Source organism: Plectropomus leopardus, chromosome 2 (assembly GCF_008729295.1).
Source record: "Plectropomus leopardus isolate mb chromosome 2, YSFRI_Pleo_2.0, whole genome shotgun sequence".
Classification (NCBI taxonomy): domain Eukaryota; kingdom Metazoa; phylum Chordata; class Actinopteri; order Perciformes; family Serranidae; genus Plectropomus; species Plectropomus leopardus.
The window spans coordinates 39,771,174-39,792,886 of NC_056464.1; the positions used below are offsets into that span (position 1 = coordinate 39,771,174).

General features: G+C 39.6%; 1 protein-coding gene across 1 annotated transcript in view; it reads right to left on the bottom strand.

Annotated features, from left to right (window-relative positions):
- The window catches only part of mmp24 (matrix metallopeptidase 24), a 70,421-nt gene that overhangs the window by 26,829 nt on the left and 21,879 nt on the right, over positions 1-21,713 (bottom strand). The window contains 3 exon segments of the mRNA XM_042495632.1: positions 1,516-1,615; positions 10,158-10,274; positions 12,796-12,944. Of these exon segments, the coding sequence (XP_042351566.1) occupies positions 1,516-1,615; positions 10,158-10,274; positions 12,796-12,944 (366 nt within the window).

The window sequence follows — 21,713 nt, forward strand, 5'->3', positions numbered from 1 at the left end:
ACTATGAAAGTCAGATAGAGAGGTTGGACTCTGGACTTTTTCACAGGGTGTAGTACTTCCAGCAGCAGTTAGGTGGCAGTGGAGGGGACACGAATTCCATGTCACGTTGGTATACCTAATTTCTAGACCAAACCGTGTAAATATCATGTAAATCCTATGATAATTGTCCCTCAAGATTTACTTGCTCTTGCAAGTAGGTGGCACTATTACGACAAGTGAATATTGTCATACAGATGTGTTCAGGATGGGACCCTTATCAAACCTATGACAGTTCAGGCAGATCGGACAATTTTTTTTTTTTGCGCACGGACCTTTGATTACTTTTCACCAGCAAGGGGTTGAGATTGGAATCACTAAATTTGAACTCGATCGGATTAATCCTGTAGGACAAGTTTGCAAAAGTACAAGGGCTAGAAATCGCCAAAAATCAAAAATCAGCACAAAATTCAAAATGTCCGACTTCCGGTTGGGTTTGGGGGTGGGTCCAAGAGGCTTTTTTGTGCGTCTGGGTATGATACATAAATGTACTGAATTTTGTAATTGTAGGTGAAACTGGGCTTTAGGGTTACACGTTAAGGGGCACTGTGGAGCCACAGCCATTTCCAAAACCACCAAAATATGAATTTTTTTGCCGGGCCTGACAGGCGTACCAACTTTCATGAGTTTTTGGGCATGTTTAGACCTCCAAAAACATGATTCATTTGGTGGAAAAATAATAATAATCCCTTGCATTCCTAGAGGGTCCTTGCACTGTGAGATGCTTAGGTCCTATCTAGGTCAAAGTGACCTTGACCTTTGACCACTAAAATCCAGTCAGTTCATTGTTCGGTCTGAGCGGTCGTTTGTGCGACATTTGAAACTACAGCAAGGCCTTCTTCAGATGTTGTGTTTATGGGCATTAGACGGACAAAAGGTAACAGTGACCTTGACCTTTGACAACCAAAATCTATTCAGTTAACTGATGATTCAGAGTGAATGTTTGTGCCAGATTTGACGAAATTCCCTCAAGATGTTCTTGTGATATCGCTCTCATGAGACTGAGATGGACACCCTGAAATCATAATAACCACCAGCACACAGATATAAAAATCTCAAAGAGCACTATGAATCATACATTATGTTTCATACGTCTTACCATCTATTTCATCCACACTGAAAAAGGATAAACAATCTCAAACTGCTTAAGGTTAGACACAAAAATAAAGCAGTACGAAAACATTTAATATCCCTTTGATTGGCACCTTTTTATGCAACGACGCTGCTTCTTCAGATCGTCTAATGAAAGAGTTATTTTAAAATTAACTTATTTTTAGCAGCTTTTCATCCCTACGGTTATTATGCTCCCTTCCATTATTCTATTTTATTCTACCTTATATAATTTGATCTTGATGCACTGGAGGCCTTCAAAATTATGTAAGCAAAATATCAGATGGAGACACATCAGAAAAACTACTGTAAAACAGAAGTGTCCATTTGTCAGGATGTAAATCTGAAATGTTGGACTTTTTCTCAGACCTGGAAGGAGAGCGGAGTGACCGTCTGCCACACGTTGAAGGCTTGTCGGATCGCTCTCTGGGTGTCCTTCTCTCCCACTTTAGGGGTGAAGTTAGATATGCTGCAGGGAAGCAAAATACAGAGTATTCAACATCAGTTATCACCACACAGTGTGAGGACTGCAGCACGGCGGCCGGTACGCTCCATCAGAGCCGCATACTGGACGGTCCAACAGCTGCAGACACATTTTTTCAGGTGAGAATTTTCCCAAAGAAGCTGGGGATCCGACATTCATGCAGCAAATAGCCAGCTGTGTGAAGGTGTAAAAATGAGCAAAGTTCTCGCTCAAACTTTCTGTTTTTCATCCGTTTGAACAGGGATACTTAACCTGCCTTGCTTTGGAGCCACTTTTGCAAAATGTTGCATTATTTGGAATTAAGACATTTCTAGGACTTAAAGATGTTTATAGACTTTTAAGACCTTTCTAGGAATTTGGAGGGGTTTCTTTGATTTTAGGACAATTCTAGGGATCGTGGTATATTACAATTTTAGGTTTTATAGGATTTTAGGACATCATTTAGAATTTAGGACATTGTTAGGATGCTTCTAGGATTTTTAGGACCTTTATAGGATTTTAGGATATTCCTAGGATTTTAAGACATTTCTAGGATTTTAGGACATAACTTGGAATTTAGGACATTTCTAAGCCTTCGGGATGTTTCTAGGTTTCTTGGACATCTCTTGGCTTTAAGTATGTTTCTCGGATTTAGGACATAACTCAGATTTTACTACTTTCTAATATTCTATGTTTTATGGCATTTCTTGGATTTTAGTAAATTTCTAGGATTTTACGACATGTTTAGTACTCTAGGATGTTTCTGGGATTTTAGGACGTTTCTCTGATTTTAGGATGTTCCTGGGATTTCAGCACATTTCTAGGATTTTAGGATTTTGCTAGGATTTTTGGGACATGGAATTCAATACATTTCTTGCACTTAAGGATGTTTTGAGGTTTTTCTAAGACTTTAGGGCATTTCTAGGATTTTAGGATGTTTCTGAGATATTAGGATGTTTTTTTTTAAGATTTTAGGACATTTCTTGGATTTCAAGATGTTTCCTGGATTTTAGGACATTTTTTAGATTTTAGGATATTTCTCGGATCTTAGGACATTCCTAAGATTATAGGCTGTTGGGATTTTATGACATTTCTCAGACTTTAAAACATTTGTCGGATTTAAGGACATTTCAAGGACTTTAGGATATTTCTAGGATTGTAATACATTTCTTGGGTTTTAGGACATTAGGGCTTTATCTAGGACCGCTGTCAGGGGTGTGGGGGATCCTCCACTGGCACTTTTTTGATCAACAAGCTCTATTTCGATGCTGGTTCATGCTCTCTGACACCTTATGGATACTAACAGTACAAAAATAATTCCCAGTTTGAATCACTTTATTTTTGTGAATTAGAAAATGGTTGGGGGGCCACCAGGCACCCTAGTGGGGGCCAGATTGGCCCTCAGGTTGTAAGTTGAGTATCCCTGCTGTACACTTAAAGGAAACACTTTCATGTAGCATCTTTAAAAATAAAAACCTGTATAACATTGATTTTCTAACTGTGCCAGACAATAGGAGAGAGAGAAAGGAGGAGGGAGGGAGCGTTAGCGGACAGATGGAGTGACTGGCAGAAACACAGAGGGGAGGATGGAAAAGAAAAGCCGGGACAAGAGAGCGAGATGAAGAATAAAGGCGTCGGGATAAGACAGCAAAGCGAGCGGCTGAGTTCATTTCACACAATCTGTCTCTCGACAGGAGGCAAATGCTTTTTTCCCCCCAACCACAAAAAATACATTATGGAAATAAATATAATTACACAATTGCAATAATTCAACATGTTTACATGAGCGCACAACAACCTCCTGATGTGAATAAATAAATCTGGCAAAGAAATAGAAATGTTTGTCACACTTTGTGTTTAGGAGTGGCTGGGCAACGTGCTGAGGAAGGATGTGTTGATGCTGCGATGAAGTGAATATGAAACATGAACTGAATGATCAGATGACACAGTTTGAGTTTTAATGAGATATTTCAGCGCCGCCTGCGGCCAAACTTCAGTGATCCTGATGACGGCTTTACTTTGACGGCTTTACTTTCTCACTGTTTGAGGTCTTTTGTAATAATATAAATACGTTTCGGACCTTACTGAAAACAAATATGTAGAAAAGTATTAAAAATATATTTGGGGGATTTGCAAAACACATTATTATTATTATTGTTATTACAGGCTGTACTTTTGCATTTTCTTATCGCCCACCACCGCAGACACAAAGAGTATACAAGCAGATCAAGAGACAAACCCGTCCCTCTCTCTGTCTCTCTCAAACTTGGACTGAAATCAGACTAAATAGTGAAACTAAGCAGCACTGATACCACAACCTCACACACAAACACACACTAAAACACTCACAAATGCACAAATGGTCTCGCAATCAGCAACACAACACAGATGGCAAGTATATCTCTGACATACTGTGAGTGTTCAGGAGTTTCTCTGAATGTACGATGTCTATGATGTGAATGTGTTTCTCCCGTCACAGTGTTTGTCAGAGGGGCAGATGCTCGCTGACTGCCGGATGGCGACCTCACAGATGTTTTTAATGTGTGTTTTATGCTTTTGCAGCAGTCATAACGTATCATCTTATCTTTTCTCATATCTTCTTATAAACCACAATTCTGTGACTGAGTTGTCTGCTCCTCTCCTCAAATGTATTCAGAAACATATTTAAGCTTACTATTTAACTGGAATATGAGTTCACATTTCATCATCCATCAGTGGGACCGTTTATTGGTCTGGTGCGGTGCAGTGCATTCTGGTAGTTGTAGGTTTTTTCTTGGTTTTCTCTCGTCATGTAGCACCAGTTTCAAAAGTATTTGTGTCTTTCTGCAGCAGAGACAGACCAGTTTTATTAAAAAGTCATCTTTCCATAAGGAAGCATCTACTGCTAGCTCACCTGGCATCACTGAGCTAGCTAAGCTCAGCCGAGACGGACACCATCATCTCGACTGTCACCAGCCTCTCGTCCATGAGTAGATGCACACATCTTTCTACATGGTGATACGGTTGGCGGGTGTAGTGCAGCAGAAAGAAAATAGTCCCTACATCTGTACATCTGTACATCTGTACAGCGGATATCTCTAACACTTTGCAGCTAACATAAAAAAAATAATAATAAAAAAAATTCCCCCCCAAAAATCTTTAAAAAACAACAACAAAAAAAACCTGCATACACATCAGGGCAAAAACAGGTTAAATTAAAACAACAGGACTCAATAATAAATAAAATGCATATCTGACATTTACTTAATAAAGAAATGAATATGTATATAAATAAATAAAAATAAATAAATCATGTGATACAGTCCCACTATTATGACAGACAGTAACAGATAAAAAGAAGTAATGAAAGTCTTTAACACAATGTCTTTGGGTTGCATGTGCATTATAGATTTTTTTTTAAAGTATGAATGCAATTTCATATCATATTTCTAGCAAAGCTGACTTTTTTCCTTAATTTTTTTCTGTTTGATGAGTGCTTGTGAAGAATAAAACATGACTCCAAAAGCAGTTTTTGTAGAGTCACAGAGAATAGACTTTAAGGACCGCTAGTGTGTTCAGACAGAGTCTTTGCTGTCTCAGCTAATCCTGAAGAGCCACACTGAGAGTTAAGCAAATTTAAGCCTTTTCATTCGACTTTTCTGACAGGCCGTTTGCTGCAACATCGTGCAGAGAATATCTCTGAAAACAACTTGCTGTGAGTTACATAAAGCAGCTGAACTGTGAGCCAATCTTGTTTTAACAACATTTTTTTATTATATTCTTGTCTGAGATTATTTAGAAATCTTCTGCAGCCATTTTTGGAAATAAAGAAAGTGCCTGTTTTTGCAGCTGATGAATGTGCAACCATGTTTTACACACTGTTTTGGTACCAAGTCTGTCTATGCATATAGGATCTGTTTTATGACAGCGGACGCAAATAAGTCTAAGAACACCTGAGTTAAAATTTGTCCTGAATTTCATAACTGTCAGCATGCAAATCCCTTTATAAACTTTATTTGTAAATCAAACTTTCCACCCTGAAGACCTTGATGTGTGTGTGTGTGTGTGTGTGTGTGTGTGTGTGTGTGTGTGTGTGCCAGGCAGACAGCTACGTAGCAGTTGTCTGATTTGAGTAAATGGTGTGGAACGTTACGGCAGTGAAGCTGGCCAAATGACCTGTGGCCAAAACACACAGATGGTGGACTGTCACACACACACGAGCATGCATGCACACACACACACACACACACACACACACACACACACACACAAACACACATGCACTTCAGTTGGCTTATGCAGCCCTACCACCCGATGCATTTAAAAACAGAAATAAACAGCAGAGAATAAAAACTGGCATCAAATGACGTTAACATGGATCTGCGCTGAACGAGTATCTGACTTGTAGTAAAATCTGCTTCTTAAAAACATCTCACAGCAATACCTAATAAAATTGAAGTNACACACACACAAACACACATGCACTTCAGTTGGCTTATGCAGCCCTACCACCCGATGCATTTAAAAACAGAAATAAACAGCAGAGAATAAAAACTGGCATCAAATGACGTTAACATGGATCTGCGCTGAACGAGTATCTGACTTGTAGTAAAATCTGCTTCTTAAAAACATCTCACAGCAATACCTAATAAAATTGAAGTTTTCCTAACTATGATGAACAGTGAGAATAAAGGAGGGTAACTTTAATTAATAGCTGACTATTATTATATATATATTTTATATAGCTTTTATTTTCTTAAATCATTAAATGCTGCAGGCTTATACTGGGGACAGGCTTTTAATTCCTTTCACACAAAAACGGCTGCTCAGCAAAAATTGGACATACAATCAAATTACTTTTTTCCACCTTTTCGGACCTGTGCAAATTGGCTTTAGTTTATTCAGAAACAGTGGAAAAAGGTAATGAGCGACAAAAGAAGAAATGACCCCAGGGTCAGCAAGAAATCTGTGGAAAGTACAAGAAAATTGAAAATTTGCCCAAAAAAGAAAAAAAAGAAGAAGAAAAAAAACCAAACAAACAAAAAATGGAGCAGGTAAAAAAAGTTGCAAGAAATAACTTAAAAAAGGCTAAAAAATTATAATAATTCTGGAAAATCATTTTAAATATATATTTATGACACTTAGAAATAAGGTTTACTGGACATTTTTCTTTAGCTTTTTTAAAACAGTCTTCTAAATCTACTTGCTAACTCTATAAAATAGACAGACTTTTTCACCCCCACAGTCGTTCCACCCGAGGGGCTAAAAACAGATGAAAGAAATCTGTGATTATTTGACGTCCTTACAATTTCTTCTTACAAAATACACACACACACACACACACACACACACACACACACACACACACACACACACACACCATCCAGAGAGCATCTACAGGCCACGCAGCTAAAGATGCAGATGTTCTCTCCTTCTGTTTCTGCTTCTCATCGTCTTTCAACTCAGCTTCAATCAATTGTGCTTCGTTGGCAGGAAAGTTAGGAACAATGCAGCTGAAGCATCAACATCAAAGTGGAGCATCTTTTCTTGCGATTGCTCTGTTGTTTGTGTCTTTTTTTCATTCTTCTCTCATCTTTTCTCTCTCTCTCTCTCTCTCTCTCTCTCTCTCTCTCTCGCCACTGTTTCTTAAAAACTTCACCGCCCTGTCCCGAGGCATCAATGGAAATTTTTCATTTAGAGATACACAGTTGCATAATCCTGCAGCTACAGCGTCTAGCAGCGGGTGATAATTTGCAGTTGCCAGCAGCCCTAAAATTCCTCTAAATGTGTCTCTCTGCATTGCTGTCAGTGTCAACAGCTGCTCCAAAATTACTGCTCAGAGCAGAGAGCAAAATCATCCCGACTGAGCTCATCAATATCCTCAAAAATCACGGCTTTCTTCAGTATCTGCACTACGGGAAGATTAGTTTTTGTTTCTCATCATTGCAATCAGGGGCGTTTCTAGGATGTGAGGACACTGGGGGCTTAGCTCGGACGTCTGTAGGGGGGCTCGAGGGGGACCCTCCTTTGTGATGAACAAGCTTTATTTTAATGTTTTTTTACGCACTACGGCACTTATTATTCACCCTGAAATGTGTCTTTTTTAAACTTTAATTATGAATTGTGATGTTAAAAATGCAAGTAGTTGTTAGTAATTAGTACTGAGTAGAAACAGAATACTTTACAATTACTATCATTAAAGTTTTATTGACTAGAGCTGAAAAATTGCTGCAAACAAACTAAGCATATTTAGTCAAGCACAAGAATGAGCAGATTATTAGATCCAGGGCATTTAATCATTTTTAGGGACTGCTAATTATTTATGAGGGGTGGTATGTTGGCTTAGAGAAGTGGCATCCAAATTTTTTAAATGGCTGTATTTATTTTATTGCTGATTTTTAAAACATGCCCATCGTTTGGAAGGCATGTTTTACTGATTTATTTATTTTTATTTTTTTTAATTTTGGCGATTATTTTTTCTTTTAAAGTTTTTGGGCATTTTTTTGTCTTTAAACTTCATGGCAACTTTTTTGTCTTTGAATTTTTTTGTGGGTTATGATTTTCCTTTCATTTTTGATTTTTACAAACATTTATCATTTTTTTTCTTTAAAGATTTTTTTCTTTGGAAAAAATGAAAACTCTGAATACTTTTTATATTGTGACATTTACTGGAAATGACCTACAATACAGCCAACAGCAAGTAGGTTGTTTTTAGTGATGGTCTTTTGCGAAAAACATCGTGGGGATCTCCCTCCAGCCAGCTGCTTCCTTATTTAGGTTTTTGCAGAAGGTATTGTGTAGATAACTCCACATTTCCACTTCACAAATCTACTATTTTTCATCCACTGTGTCACTTTCAAAGCAAGCGACAGGAATAAAAAGAAAACTGGGCATCTGAAAAAAATTCAGCTCAAATCGGCAGTGCTGCATCGCCGATGACGAGTTGGAGCATTTAAATAAAAAACAATGCAATAAAACTGACGCTTGCTCACATTGTAGTCAGTTAGGACCCGGTGTGAGAGCAAATAAAACGTAACAAATAATCTCTTCAAATAATCCACTGCTATTCAGAATACCACCAATTTGTAACTCCCCAACCCTGCTCACAGATGGTGTCAGTAAAAAGAAGAACAGGAAATCATACCCATAATTAATAATAACTGACCTAAGCATAAATCTGTATCATAAATAATGTGATCTCGGCAGCATTATGTCTCCTCTGAAAAACATTAGCCAAAGCAGAAGAGTCACACGAGAGTGGAAGTCATCACAGACAGCTCTGGAGATAGTTTGGCGCCTCAGAAGAAGAAAAAATTAAGTTAAAAACGATCCGAGTTATGCATCTTGAACAGTGGCGGCGCGGCTGAAGACAACAGCGAGCTGGGCGGCAGGGCGGTGACAGCCAATAGCAGGAGGGGGGGCCGAGGAGACTCAGATACAGTAAGGGGTAACCAGAGAGGAGTGTGGGGTTTTATGTAACGCTGTGGAGCGGGTAGCTGTGGTGCAGGAGGGCCGAGATGCCTTCAGTGTCTCATGGGAGTGCCGTAATTTACATTAGACCTATAAAGCTGTGTGAGTGAGTGGTGGAGGAAAAGGAGGAGAGGAGGGAGGAGTGAAACACACTGATATGAGGGTTAGACGCCCAAGTTTACCGCCCTTGTATATTTAAAAAATTAATAAATAAATATATATATTTTATATACATATTTTTTTGTATGTTATAGGTTTGTACATATGTGTTTATTATACTTCATAAATGCTGTTTTTTTTTTCATTTTACCTTTTTTTTTTTTTTCCTTGAAACTTTCCAGATGATATTTTGGGTAATTTCTTGTAAAGTTAAGCATTGCTTTCTTATATTCTTGAAAGGAATCAGGCCAATTTGCTCAGGTTTTCAAAGGGTTAAGCTGGTTCGTGTGCCGCCGATAAACGCATTGAAGAATAGGAAAAACAAGCACAGCAGTCGGTACATGGAGTTTCCTTTTTTTTTTCTTTTTTTTCTATTTGATTCTTGACACTAAAGCTTATTTTGAATTTGAGAATTTGAGAGCAGTGGGAGAAAAAAAGATGAGAAAAAAAAAGATGTGAAGACCTGGGGGGGGGGGGGATAAAGTGGGCAGAGGCAACAATAGGAGCTGGGATGTGTTCAGTATCTCGTGGGACGGCTCTAATCTGCATTAGACCTATATTACATGGCTGAGCTGCTGGTTGGATCGTCACATCATACAGCGGAGGGTTTTACTGTATGTACACAGAGGAAGACAACAGAATACGGTGGAGCAAGGGGACGAACGAAGAGAAAGACGGAGAGACGAGTGGGTGGATGTAATGCAGGGATGCGAGATGCATTCAGGGTCCCGTGGGACGGAGCTAATTTACATTACGCCCAGCCAAGTTCAGACTGGTAGAGAGAGAGAGAGAAGGAGAAAAACAATCAGGGAGGGAAGGGAAGAGGAGGACAGAGAAAGAAACATATAAATGTATGAACAGAGAAAAGAAGCAAGAAGGACAGAAAGAAAACGAGGAAAACATAAGCAGATGACACAACAGAAACATAATATATGGATACCTGTAGGAGATCTTTTTATCTCTCCATCTCTGTCCTGTCAGGGCGTAGCGTTTATTCCTCTGCCGGCGGCTGGTGTGAGGATGATCCGGGACGCCACAGCGAGGTCTCCTCATCCACCTGGAAATGACATGACGTTTAAGTTTGGCTATTTAGTTCACAGGGAGCTGGATTTTCCTGGAACCGCTTCCAACTACATCTGTTATTCTGTTTATGAGCATTTGCTGGACAGATTTCAGTGTGTGGAGATAATAGCCGTAATCCTCTGAAGGCAGAAACATACGAAATTTGCTGTTTGCTAAGCTGCGTGCCTCTAAGTTGCCGTTGCATTGTCAAGATTCAAACACATTTTTGTCAAATATCGCTGCTCAGTCAGTGTTCAGGTCCACATATGTCGCTTTAGGTATCCTCCTGTGTTTGCTGATATCCCGGGATGGTGTGTTAATTTAAATTTTAAATGCATTGTGTGTTTTCAAAGGAAATTTACAGTTTCTGCTCATTACGCACATAAATCTTTTTCAAAAGAAACTTTCAGTGTCAATAAAACACCTTGGTTTTAGGATTATTTCCTTGTGCAGCAAAATCAGGATTGTTATGATCACGATTTTTAAATTGCACATTGCCTGCATTCCATGTCCCTTTTTTAATGAAATTAAGTCAATTTTCTCAGATTTTATGGGGTTAATAGTGATGCGCCTGATTCAATCTACTAACCGGCTTGTACAAACAAATCTGGTTTGTGAGGGCGATTCGACATTATTTCATGGCTGTTATGAAACCTTTTCAGACCACAGTTCTGATTAAAGGCCACACAGATGAATTTCTAACTGATTATAAATGGACTCTAATTGGCCTGACATTTTTAGCCTCGGTGTGCTGCAGCTTCCTGCCTGAACTCCAGTTTGTGTTGCTGATGGTCCAAAAAGAGATTTTTAACTTCGCTCATTCAGCCGTCATCATCGTTATTGTTGTGTGATTTGATTTTTACTCATTTTTTTGAACATGTAAAAAAAAGGAATAAAGAGAATATGTATAATAAAAAAACAGAGACCAAAATAATTACAGACAATTACTAACATAAAGCAAAAGAAATGGCGAAATACATAATGACTTGCTTTGCATATTCGAAAAGGAGTGAGAAGTAAAGATATATTTAATCCCACCCCTTCCCCATGAGTCACTGAATTTTAATTAACTAGCTTCCTTATTTTTCTCAATGTGTATAATAAATAATTAAATATAAACATATACCCACATATTTATTTATAGAAAAAAAGAAAGAAAGCAAATAAATAAATAATAAATAACTGAAAACAGTGGCCCCTGAAAACACCCAGTGATTGTCAGAGCCCCTCTTTATCCCTGTAGCTTGTGAAAATTGTATTTTTATACATAATTTCAAACTTGTTTATGTCTGAAAATCGCTTTAGCGCCACATTTAAACTGTTCCACAGTTTTACACCACCGACTGATAAACAAAAACTTTTCCCGGGGGTCCAAAAACTAAACGATTTGAAACTAAATTTTCACCATAAATTATAACCACCCTCATGAACACTGAGCAACTTTTGAATGTTTTCTGAAAGTAAGTTCTTATTAGCCTTAAACATTATTAGTTTAAAACTTTATTAAGGACTCGGCTCATAGAGAGGTCCATCGACGTTACTGACACCTGCCGCAGGAAAACTGGTTATCCTCCTACACCTCATACAGTGTGACTAAAGGACTGAAACAGAGGGGCTGGATGTGCCAAGTTATTGTTTTGCCTGTCTGTGCACTTCAGTACCAAGTCAAGTCCCACGTCCTAAACTTTGAGTGGAGTTAAAACATTACATGTACAAACATTCAGGTTTCAAAATTTGTACTTATTTGTTAAGTTACAGGTTTATTTCGAACTTTCCACGGCACGTGTGTGTCCAGCCAATAGACTGAATATAGAGACAGACAACATGATAGCTCCCCAAAAGTGTAACTTTCCAATCTGGATCGCCCCCTGGTGTCTGACTGCAGTAAAGGTCATAAAGCCCGCCCCTCCATATCAGTGAATGGGACAAAGGTCAAACTAAAAAAAAAAGTACATGCCAAATGCATTTTTCTTAAGGATGGTTTCTGTCACTGAAGGTAGTTCTCATCACCCTGATGTTTGTTCAACTGTTTGTTTTCATAAGTTCGGTTTTAATGAGTTATTAAATTATCCAAAAGGGGGCTTTTCTGCCATGATTGACAGCTGTGACAGCCCATCCGTGCACTCACATTCAATGGAGCTGCTAACGATTGGTCGGACGGGTGTTTTGGTGGGAACTTGGACCACAGATATCGCAAATGCAAAGATGTGGGCTCTCAATGACCTCACCCTCGCTAGATGGCAACACCTGTATCTTTTCTTTCCTTTTTTATATTTGATTTGGCATTTATTATTATTGCAGTTAATCTTTGCTGTTGTTTGTTTTGAGCATTTTCAGTTGGTGTTTTTTATGTATTCTTATTCAATTATATAAATTAATAAAAAGATGTTTTAAGTAGTAGTATCATACTGTTGTCAAAAGAAGCAATATAATATTGTGTTGTGATGAAATATATGATGTCTTGTCTTGCTTGTCTTTGGTTTTTATGGCACAAAAACAAACACACTGCGACTCACTCTATAGTCGTCTCGTCCAGTATTCCCGTCACTGGAATGCCGTAGAAGCGTTGCATGGCGGCCACGGCGGACTGCATCGCTTTCTCCTGCCGCAGGTCTGACGTACGGACGTCGTGAGGCAGCAGGTAGCCGTAGTTCTTCAGCCATGTCTGAGAGAAAAAGGAGGAGGAAAAAAAAAGGTTAGTTATGATTAAGACCCTACAGTCCTATACAACCTTTTCTTTTCTTTATGTTGAGGCTCAGTTTAACCACTGAAAAAGTGACACGTCAGCTATTTTTTAGAGTTAACTAATATGATTTGCTTTTCTTTTTCTTTAATGTCGTCAACAAACTCAATCTCAATATTCTCAATAATTTCAATAAACTGAGTTGAGTGAGTGAGTGGAGTTGTCCTTGGTGGTTATTTATGCACAGTTGAGTTCAGGCAGGCATGGAGGCTGAAACCCGACAGAAACTCGATAACCAGGGTATTACGAAATCCAGATGGTATGTTGTTTAATGCAGTCATGAATATAATTGCTTCCCTTTCCAATAAACTCATTGTATGTAGTGCACAGCATGCACCGTCAGAGCTCAGTCTCTGGTGGAACAGACAGCTGAGCTGAGAGACACGACAACACCTAGCGGTGGAGGGAGAAGTTACAGGACTGTAAACAGCCGGCGACCAGCAGGCAGAGAAAGAGCAGCATGTTGTTGGGGAATAATAATATGTTTCCCACATCTTACTTAGTGAATTAAGGATTCATTTGAACCAAACCAGAGCTGGTGATTGTTGGAACAGTGGACTTACTAGTACCCCTTTCCCACCAAAATTAGCATGTCCACACAGTTTTTTTTCATATTGGATAAACCAGCTAAATAAAGGCGATCGACTACATTCCACTACCAGTGAACACACCACTGCAGTACATGAGTCTGCCTCTCTATCAGCTTGTGTGTGCGTGGTTTTGTTGGTGTGTCCGTGCGACGTCACGGACAGGCCGGAGAACAGGTAAACTGCAGACAGCAGCAGGAACAGAGGTCCTTGAGAAGTTTTTAGTGGTTCTCTTGTCTTTATATATCTCTCACTTATTCAGTCTCTCTTTCAAACTCATTGCAGATATATTTGGATCAATGTTTTAGCTGCTCAGGAGGAGATGGAGGGTAATTAGCGACTGCGCATTGTTGCATCTCACCCGTTTGAAATTACTGCGTTCTTACATTCTGACTTTTGAAGATCCCACTGTACAGAAAATACAAACTATAACTTATTAGATCAAATTAGATAGAAAAACACTGGCCCATTGACAGCAAACTGAGAATTAAAGTAAATCTTCACACAACAGATGTGGCTTTTCACTAAAAAATTCCCTTATTCAGTGGTTTCCTTCTGATGAAGTAAAGCAACACAACAAAAGAGAGGATGGCATAAAGGGCAGAAATGAGTGGAAAAGAGAGAGGACACAGAGAGATTTATAGAAAATGTCAGAGAGGAACAGAGAGAAAGAGATGAAAGGACGAGGAAAAAACGCCAAAAATCTCGCAGAAAATCTGATTCATGCTGATCTGAAATCGATGCCGAATCCACAAGTTTCCTCGGATGATTCTTATTACGTCGTATTTTTTTCACTTTGCAGCGCGCTTGTCTCTTTAATGTGACATAACGCAATCTAACAACCCTCCTGAGAGAAGAGAGGAAAATGAAGGGAAAGAGAGGTAAATGAAGAGGAGGGAAGAAAGGAAAAGAGACTATAGAAAGAGGGGAGTTGAAAGCGAGACAGAGCAGAGGGGAGAAAGATGAGAGACGGGAGGAGGAGGCCGGGGAGAGATAACGAGGGGGGAGGCTGAGTCCTTCTCTACAGTGGGTCATTAATATTTCAGAGTGTGTGCCAGCCTCTCCCAGCCGGGCCGAGCCCAGCGACCGGCACTCAGCTCAGCGTCTGCCTAACCACCATGACGGACGCAGGGAGGTTAACAGCGCCGAGGGATCCACGCTGTCATCTACCCCAAAGAGAGAAATATTCCCCGTCTGATCACCGCCGACCTCCAACAGCGACACACTTACAACCTTAACCCTTTGAAACCTGGATCAACATCAGTTTTTTTTTTTCTCTGTGCTGCGTTCAGACGCCTTTCAGTTAAACAACAAACCTGAGCACATCGGTTCGATTTCTTCTAAAACATGGCAACGTGAAAAGATCTCCTTCAAATTGAAATAAAATAGGAAAAGGTAACAAGAAAATTACCTGAATAATGACCTGAGAGAGAGGAAAGAAAAAGAAAATTATAAATAATTTAAAAAATAGGAATAGTGTCTTAAATTCTATTTCTTATTAATAATATTATAGGCCTAATTATTTTTTCTATATATTTTTATCTACTCATTTAGATTTTTGTTACCTTTTGTTTTTTTCATGATGCAGCAGGAGCTACAAGAGCTGTTATTGCATCACATAACTCTGAGAAAGTTTTGATCATCTGGAAGTTTTGAATCCACAATTCCTCTGTGAAATCGTGGACTACATCTCCCAAAAGAAATCCCTCATACGTGGCCGCTCCCCCACGTATAAGGGGCTCGCCTTTCCATCATGGCTCCATAACACGCCTACGTAAAATAATGACGCCTACGTGGCCTTGGATTGGAAATAATGACGGCTAGGTGGGCTGCAATAGAAATAAAGCTGCTGAATGTTTTGAACATCCATCGCCATGGTTACTGGGATGTTATCACCAGATCAAAAAAATGTTATTTTCTATAGATGTCACAATATTTCCAAATGATTAATATTTCATTCGTCAACAACCGAGCATCACTGTGCAACAGAGAACTTGCCAAAAAAAGGTTCTCTGAAACTCTGATCTATTTATTGTTATACACACACACACACACACACACACACACACACACACACACACACACACACCACTCTGCAATGAAGTCTCTAAGGACAACGATACTGCATTAGTCAGTATGTTTGTGGGTGTGTGTGTGCGCTCATGCATGTGTCTTTATACAATCTATGTTGCTGTGTCTATGTGCAAGTGTATGTGTGTGTGTGTGTGTGTGTGTGTGTGTGTGTGTGTGTGTGTGTGTGTGTGTGTGTCCTGTGCACTCTGCTGACGAGTGGGCCAGATGCTGCTGGCTCAGAGGAAGCAGTTTGAATTAAATAATTCACCAGCTGCTATTATACAACAATTACTACCGTGCCATCAAAGCTCTGAACACACACACCACACACACACACACACACACGAGTTTCATACAACATGAGTGCAGTACCATAAATCACTGGTGAGATTAAAACCTCCATATGTGCACATGTTTAATTAATATTCTTATCTGACCAGGACAAAATAGTTTCCCATCGCCGGCGGACGCTGATTCATTGGATGTTGGAGTTTCAGAAACCGTAGAGTTGGGTCACCGCCTCGTGAACATAAAGCCAGAGAAACACAATTACCCAGAGAGGACAAGAGGAAAAGCGGTGGCGGATTATTGAGGCGCTCCCCGCAGAGAGGCTGCGGCGCACTCACAGCCTCAATACAAGCAACTCTTCACTCAAAGGATGAGATTTTTAACAAATTATGTCTTCAGCAGTTCGACAGCATTTATGATCAAAACCAATAAGCGAAAACTTACTTAAACTTCACCAGGTGCTGAGTTTCATTGCTTTCAAAGCTCTATTCCTGTCCTGAAAATGATATATTCCTACTGCTGTGTTGTCATGATGCCACATAACATTTTAAATAGAGGTCGACCGATACCGATCATGAGTGGTTAATGAGACCAACAACAGATATCTGGAACCAATCAAAGTCAGTCTGTGTATCATGTGAGGTCGTCACATGGTGCATCTCCGTCAGTCAACCTCGACATCTACTCGTGACGTTTTAGGTTTCCTTCACGGTCAGACGTTTACGCTCCAGGATGCCGTTACTATGATGAAAACAAATGCACATGGTGGGATGCAGCAGCACGGTCCTAATGTTTACACAACAGCACATGACATTCAACGCAACCGTCACGATGGTTAGGTTTAGGCAAAAGAGGCACATGGTGAGGTGGAGGAAAAAAAAAATCCACACAGGAAGTGAACTGCAGCGTGTTTCATGCTTGTGGTGTTCACACACGCAGCGTTGTTGCTGCGTCGCTGCCTCTGTTATGAATACTATATTTCCACATTTATAAGTACAAATTCCACTCATTTATGAAGTCCTGCAGCTCACTGACAAGGCAGTCCTGCCAGTACTTAAAAATAAAATGCCTTGTGTCAATATCTGATGGGATTCTGTCCACAGAGACCTGTCAGGGGACTTTTATTTTGAAAGGGAAGTAAAACAGACAGCTCTGTATTTCCTCATCTCTGTGACCGAGACACTTTTAAACTGCAGTAAAATCTGATATGGAATCAACACAATCATCAAAACAACATTTTTACTCTATTTCTGCTGACAAACGTGCACGGCACATGTAAAAATCGGCAAGCGGTGTTTTTCTGGATGTGCTGCAGCGGACACGCAGCTGAGACGCGCCTGACAAGCGCTGCTCAGGCGGGCAGTGTGTGTGCTCTGACTTGATAACCTGGGCACTGAAAAAAAAACCCAAAACATCAGGTTCTGTGCTGCTCACGCACGTGCTGTGTGAAACGGGCCGAAGACCGCTAACGGTTCTGTCATGCCTCGTTCTCACCTGACGCCATCCAGCAGCGCATCACGTGGATGTGAAAGTTGGCTTTTGGCGTCGGGATCTCACGCCGAAAGCGGTGCAAAAGCTGCAGTATTTGACGACTTCAGAATAAGAACAGGTGGCCCATTTATATCTACGTGGGCAGCAGGTCCACATTTATGGAGATCACCATGTTTTTACAGTAGACGACGCTCGACGCCACCAAGTCCCCCTGAATTTCACACTCTGTTCCTTCGATGAATGTGAGTGAGTGTGCAGTGGTCAGACTTGTTCTCTATCAAGATTACGTCAAAATGCTCACAGGGTTCAGCTTGGGTTCAGTTTCTCTGCATAAACATCTGACAGCATGTAAAAATAAAACAGAAACATAAAAAGTGAGGCTGAGATGAAGAGACCTCATAAATATCACAGCGAATTAAAAACACAGAGGGGTGCAAGACCCTAACAAAAGACTGTAAACATTTTAACGAAGCTCTTAAATCACATCACGCTTTCAACGCAGCATCACTGTTACAAACACTGTTAATGATTCTGTTTGTGGGACGCGCGATTGTGATCTGAGCTTCAGAAACCCCCTGCAGGTCTCTGCAGACCACAGTAAACAAAATATAGATCAAAATAAAATGAAAATCATAAAAGAGAATGTCTCAGTGCATAATAAATAACTCGGACTGTAGCATTTAATTTTTGCCGACTTAAAAAATGAATGTCTGTGCTGCTTATCGAGCAGTTATCGTTATCACTTTGGACTCACGTCTCATTTTGAAATTAAATCATGAAAAACAAGATTTAACGCCTTGTATTTAATAATAACTTCATTTATGTATCACCTAAAAAAACAGCAGGAATGGGAAATAACAGGAAAGTCAAACAGTCGTATTGAACACAAGCGAGAACAAACTCGAGGACAAATAATGCAAGATGTAAAATGTCAAAAATAAATTGGTTTAGATTTCGAGAATAAAATCCTAATCTGAGAATATATATATATATATATATATATATATATATATATATATATATATATATACTTTTTAAAAGCAGTAATATTATGAAAATAAACTCGTAATATTACGAGAAATATGTCGTAACTTGAGAATTAAGTTCTATTTTTGCAAGAAAGGGGATACATATTGTTATTGCAGATCAATGTACACGAGGATCATTCTTGTGTGTTTTCATATTAATGCAGATTTTTTTAAAAACTCAAAGAAAAGACTTGTGTTTTTAGGGCCGTCCTCGTCTTAATGTGGCCTCAGTCACATTCACATTTACACACATATTTCCAGGATTTATTTTTTTGGCCTTTTTCAACCAGGTTTTTTTCTGCCCAAATTTTTAAAAATTGCATACAAAGAGCTGGCTGGAAACACATGTCCTGATGTATTCTTGCCATGCAGTGAAAATCTTGCAGCCCAGAGGTTTGCACCCAGCTGAAGCTGTTTTTTTTCTCTGTGTCTCTGTCTGTTTGCATCTACGTCCACCTGCCTGTCTGTCCACCTGATTGGCTGTGTCTCTGTCTGTCTGTCTGTCTCCGAGCCTGTTTGGCCGTCTCTCTCTGATGCCTCAACCTGTGCGTCAGCCTGCCAGTGTGTCTCCTCCGTCTGTCTGCTGGGATAAAAATAGACCTTATCTCCCCCTGCTAAACTATTTACCGTCTCTCAGCTTGAGTGCAGCGGGTGCAGCCCGCCAGGCTCTCCCCGTCCAAACTGTGTGTGCGGCCCGATAAGTGGTCTGATTATCGTACTGAATATTAGTTTGTCAAAACACCTCAAGGAGGTTTAGTGATTCGTTAAATAAAAATTAAAATTAAATAACAACCAAAAGGTACAATAAAATACTGGATACAGCAAGAAAAGACACAACTGACAAATGCATCCTAGTAGGGCTGAAGATGATATTTTTCACGATCAAACAATCTGTTACTGTATTTTCTTGATAAAAGAAACTGACCCGTCCACTGGGGTGTCTTCTTAGCAACAAATAAAACACAAATAGCTGCTGATAACTTTATATAATGTTCTCAGTGTCCTTATGACAGCGGGAACATTATATTAAACACAGTGTTAAACTGCATATATTATTTTCCAAATATAACAGGATAGTTGTTTTGTATCTTTATTATTATATCATATTATTATCATTTTAGTTTGACACACCTCAAAGCTATAAAAGATCATAACAAGATGTTAGGCAACTTCAGCTTATTCAGAATGCAGCTGCGAGGGTCCTGACAAAAACCAGGAAATATGAGCACATGACTCCAGTTCCAAAATCCTCACTCTGGATACCCGCCACTCAGAAAACTGATTTTAAAATCTCGCTGCTTGTCTATAGATCACTCTGTAGCTCAGCGCCCAAATATCCTGTATCTCTGACATGCTTGTGACATATGAACCTTCAAGGACCCTCGGGACATCAGAGGCCCTCAGGACATCAGAGGCCCTCAGGACATCAGAGGCCCTCAGGACATCAGAGGCCCTCAGGACATCAGGGGCCCTCAGGACATCAGAGGCCCTCAGGACATCAGGGGACAGCCTGCTGATGGTCCCAAGAACCAGAACTAAACATGGAGAAGCAGCGTTTTGTTATCATGCAGTAAAAACCTGGAATAACCTCCAAGATGAGGTTAAACGGCCCCAACACGTTTCTTTATGTGCACTGCTTACTCCGCCCGCTCATGAGGATTTTGATTTTCTATGCGGCCGCTTTCGATGACCCCATAATTGATGAATGATTAAAAAACAAGGACTGTTATAATTGTAATTTCTGCCTCCATATAATTTTAAACAACTACATAGTATAACATATCGCTTTGTAATACGACCCAAACTGAGAGCCTCGTACCGAATGGTTTAATATGTTTATGTACTTTGTAACGCCCCTGTTTGATAAATATTTGGGATTAGTACAACCTGATACAAATAAAGAAACGTCATGTTTTCTTTGGACAGTAAGTAGTTTTTGAAAAAAATAAAAAGATGTCCTTACATGGAGCTAATGGATTTATAGTCTCCAGTGTTTAATAAAGTTTAAAACTTTTAACTTTAATGCCTGAAAATCACTGTACAAAAACAAAATTACAAACAATGCAACACTTGTTCAGTGTTTTGTAACTGAGCAACCTGGCTTCATTTCTTCAAAAACATGGACAGAAGGTGATGAGCAACCTGGACCAAAAAATAACAAGAAATTAGTAGAAAGTTGCAAGAAAATGTCCTGAAAATAAGCACACAAAAACACATTTTTTGAATTTTTATTTTTCTGTAATTTAACTTTCAATTGTAAGAATTACTTATATTATTTTTTATTATTACCCCTAGGTCATTTCCTTGGCATTTTTTAACTTTTTTTCAATTCATGGGGCATTTCTTGCCAAGTTGCCCATTGTGTTTTTCCCATCAAGCCCAATTATTCAGGTTTCAGAGGTTTAAGTGCGTGTGACAAGTGACTGAACGCAGCACAAGAAAACTGATGACAATCCAGGTGTTAAACGGTTAAAAACTCTTCATTTTAACGCCTGAACATGACTTTGCAAAATCATAACTGCAAATAATGCAACACAGAGGCTGTGCTTGCTACAGGCTACACAGGCGGCTGCAAACATTAGGAGGGCCTCAAAGAGAAAAACTATTCCCAGTGTGAAATACTTTTATTTACTGTGAATTAGAAAGTGTTTGGGGGCCACCAGGGACCCTGCCAGGGGCCAGATTTGGTCTGTGGGCCTGGTCTCAGAGGTTATCCAAAAATCAAACAAGGAATTATGAATGCAAGAAAACTGAATAAATAAGAAAGGACAGAGATAAAGAAGCCAAAAAGTACAAAAATGCCGTTTTCCAAACGCACACATAAACCCCTCTCCCTGTTCTCACGTCTTGTGCGTCTGCGTGTTTATTTTCAGGTATTTCCTCTAACGGTTTGCTCGTGGCTGACACCAAACTGTGTACCTTACAGAACAGACACAGTGCACATAATCAAACTTCCCAGGGTGCCAAAATTCAATATGTCTCAACTTTCACCGCAGCGTGCATTACGTCAGCGTCGGGCCGAGAAAACAGCAGCAGCACCTGGAGGCTTAAAAAGCTTCCTGACGAGTAATATTGAGTTTTCCTGCATTTCTGCCTCATCCCAAGAACAAGAAATCACCATCAGCCCGATTTATTTTTATCTCCTCATCGACCGCCGGCTCCTTTCACTGCTGGTGCTTCTGCTGTTATCAAAGGTGTGTTATTGTTTTGAAATCTGTCAAAAT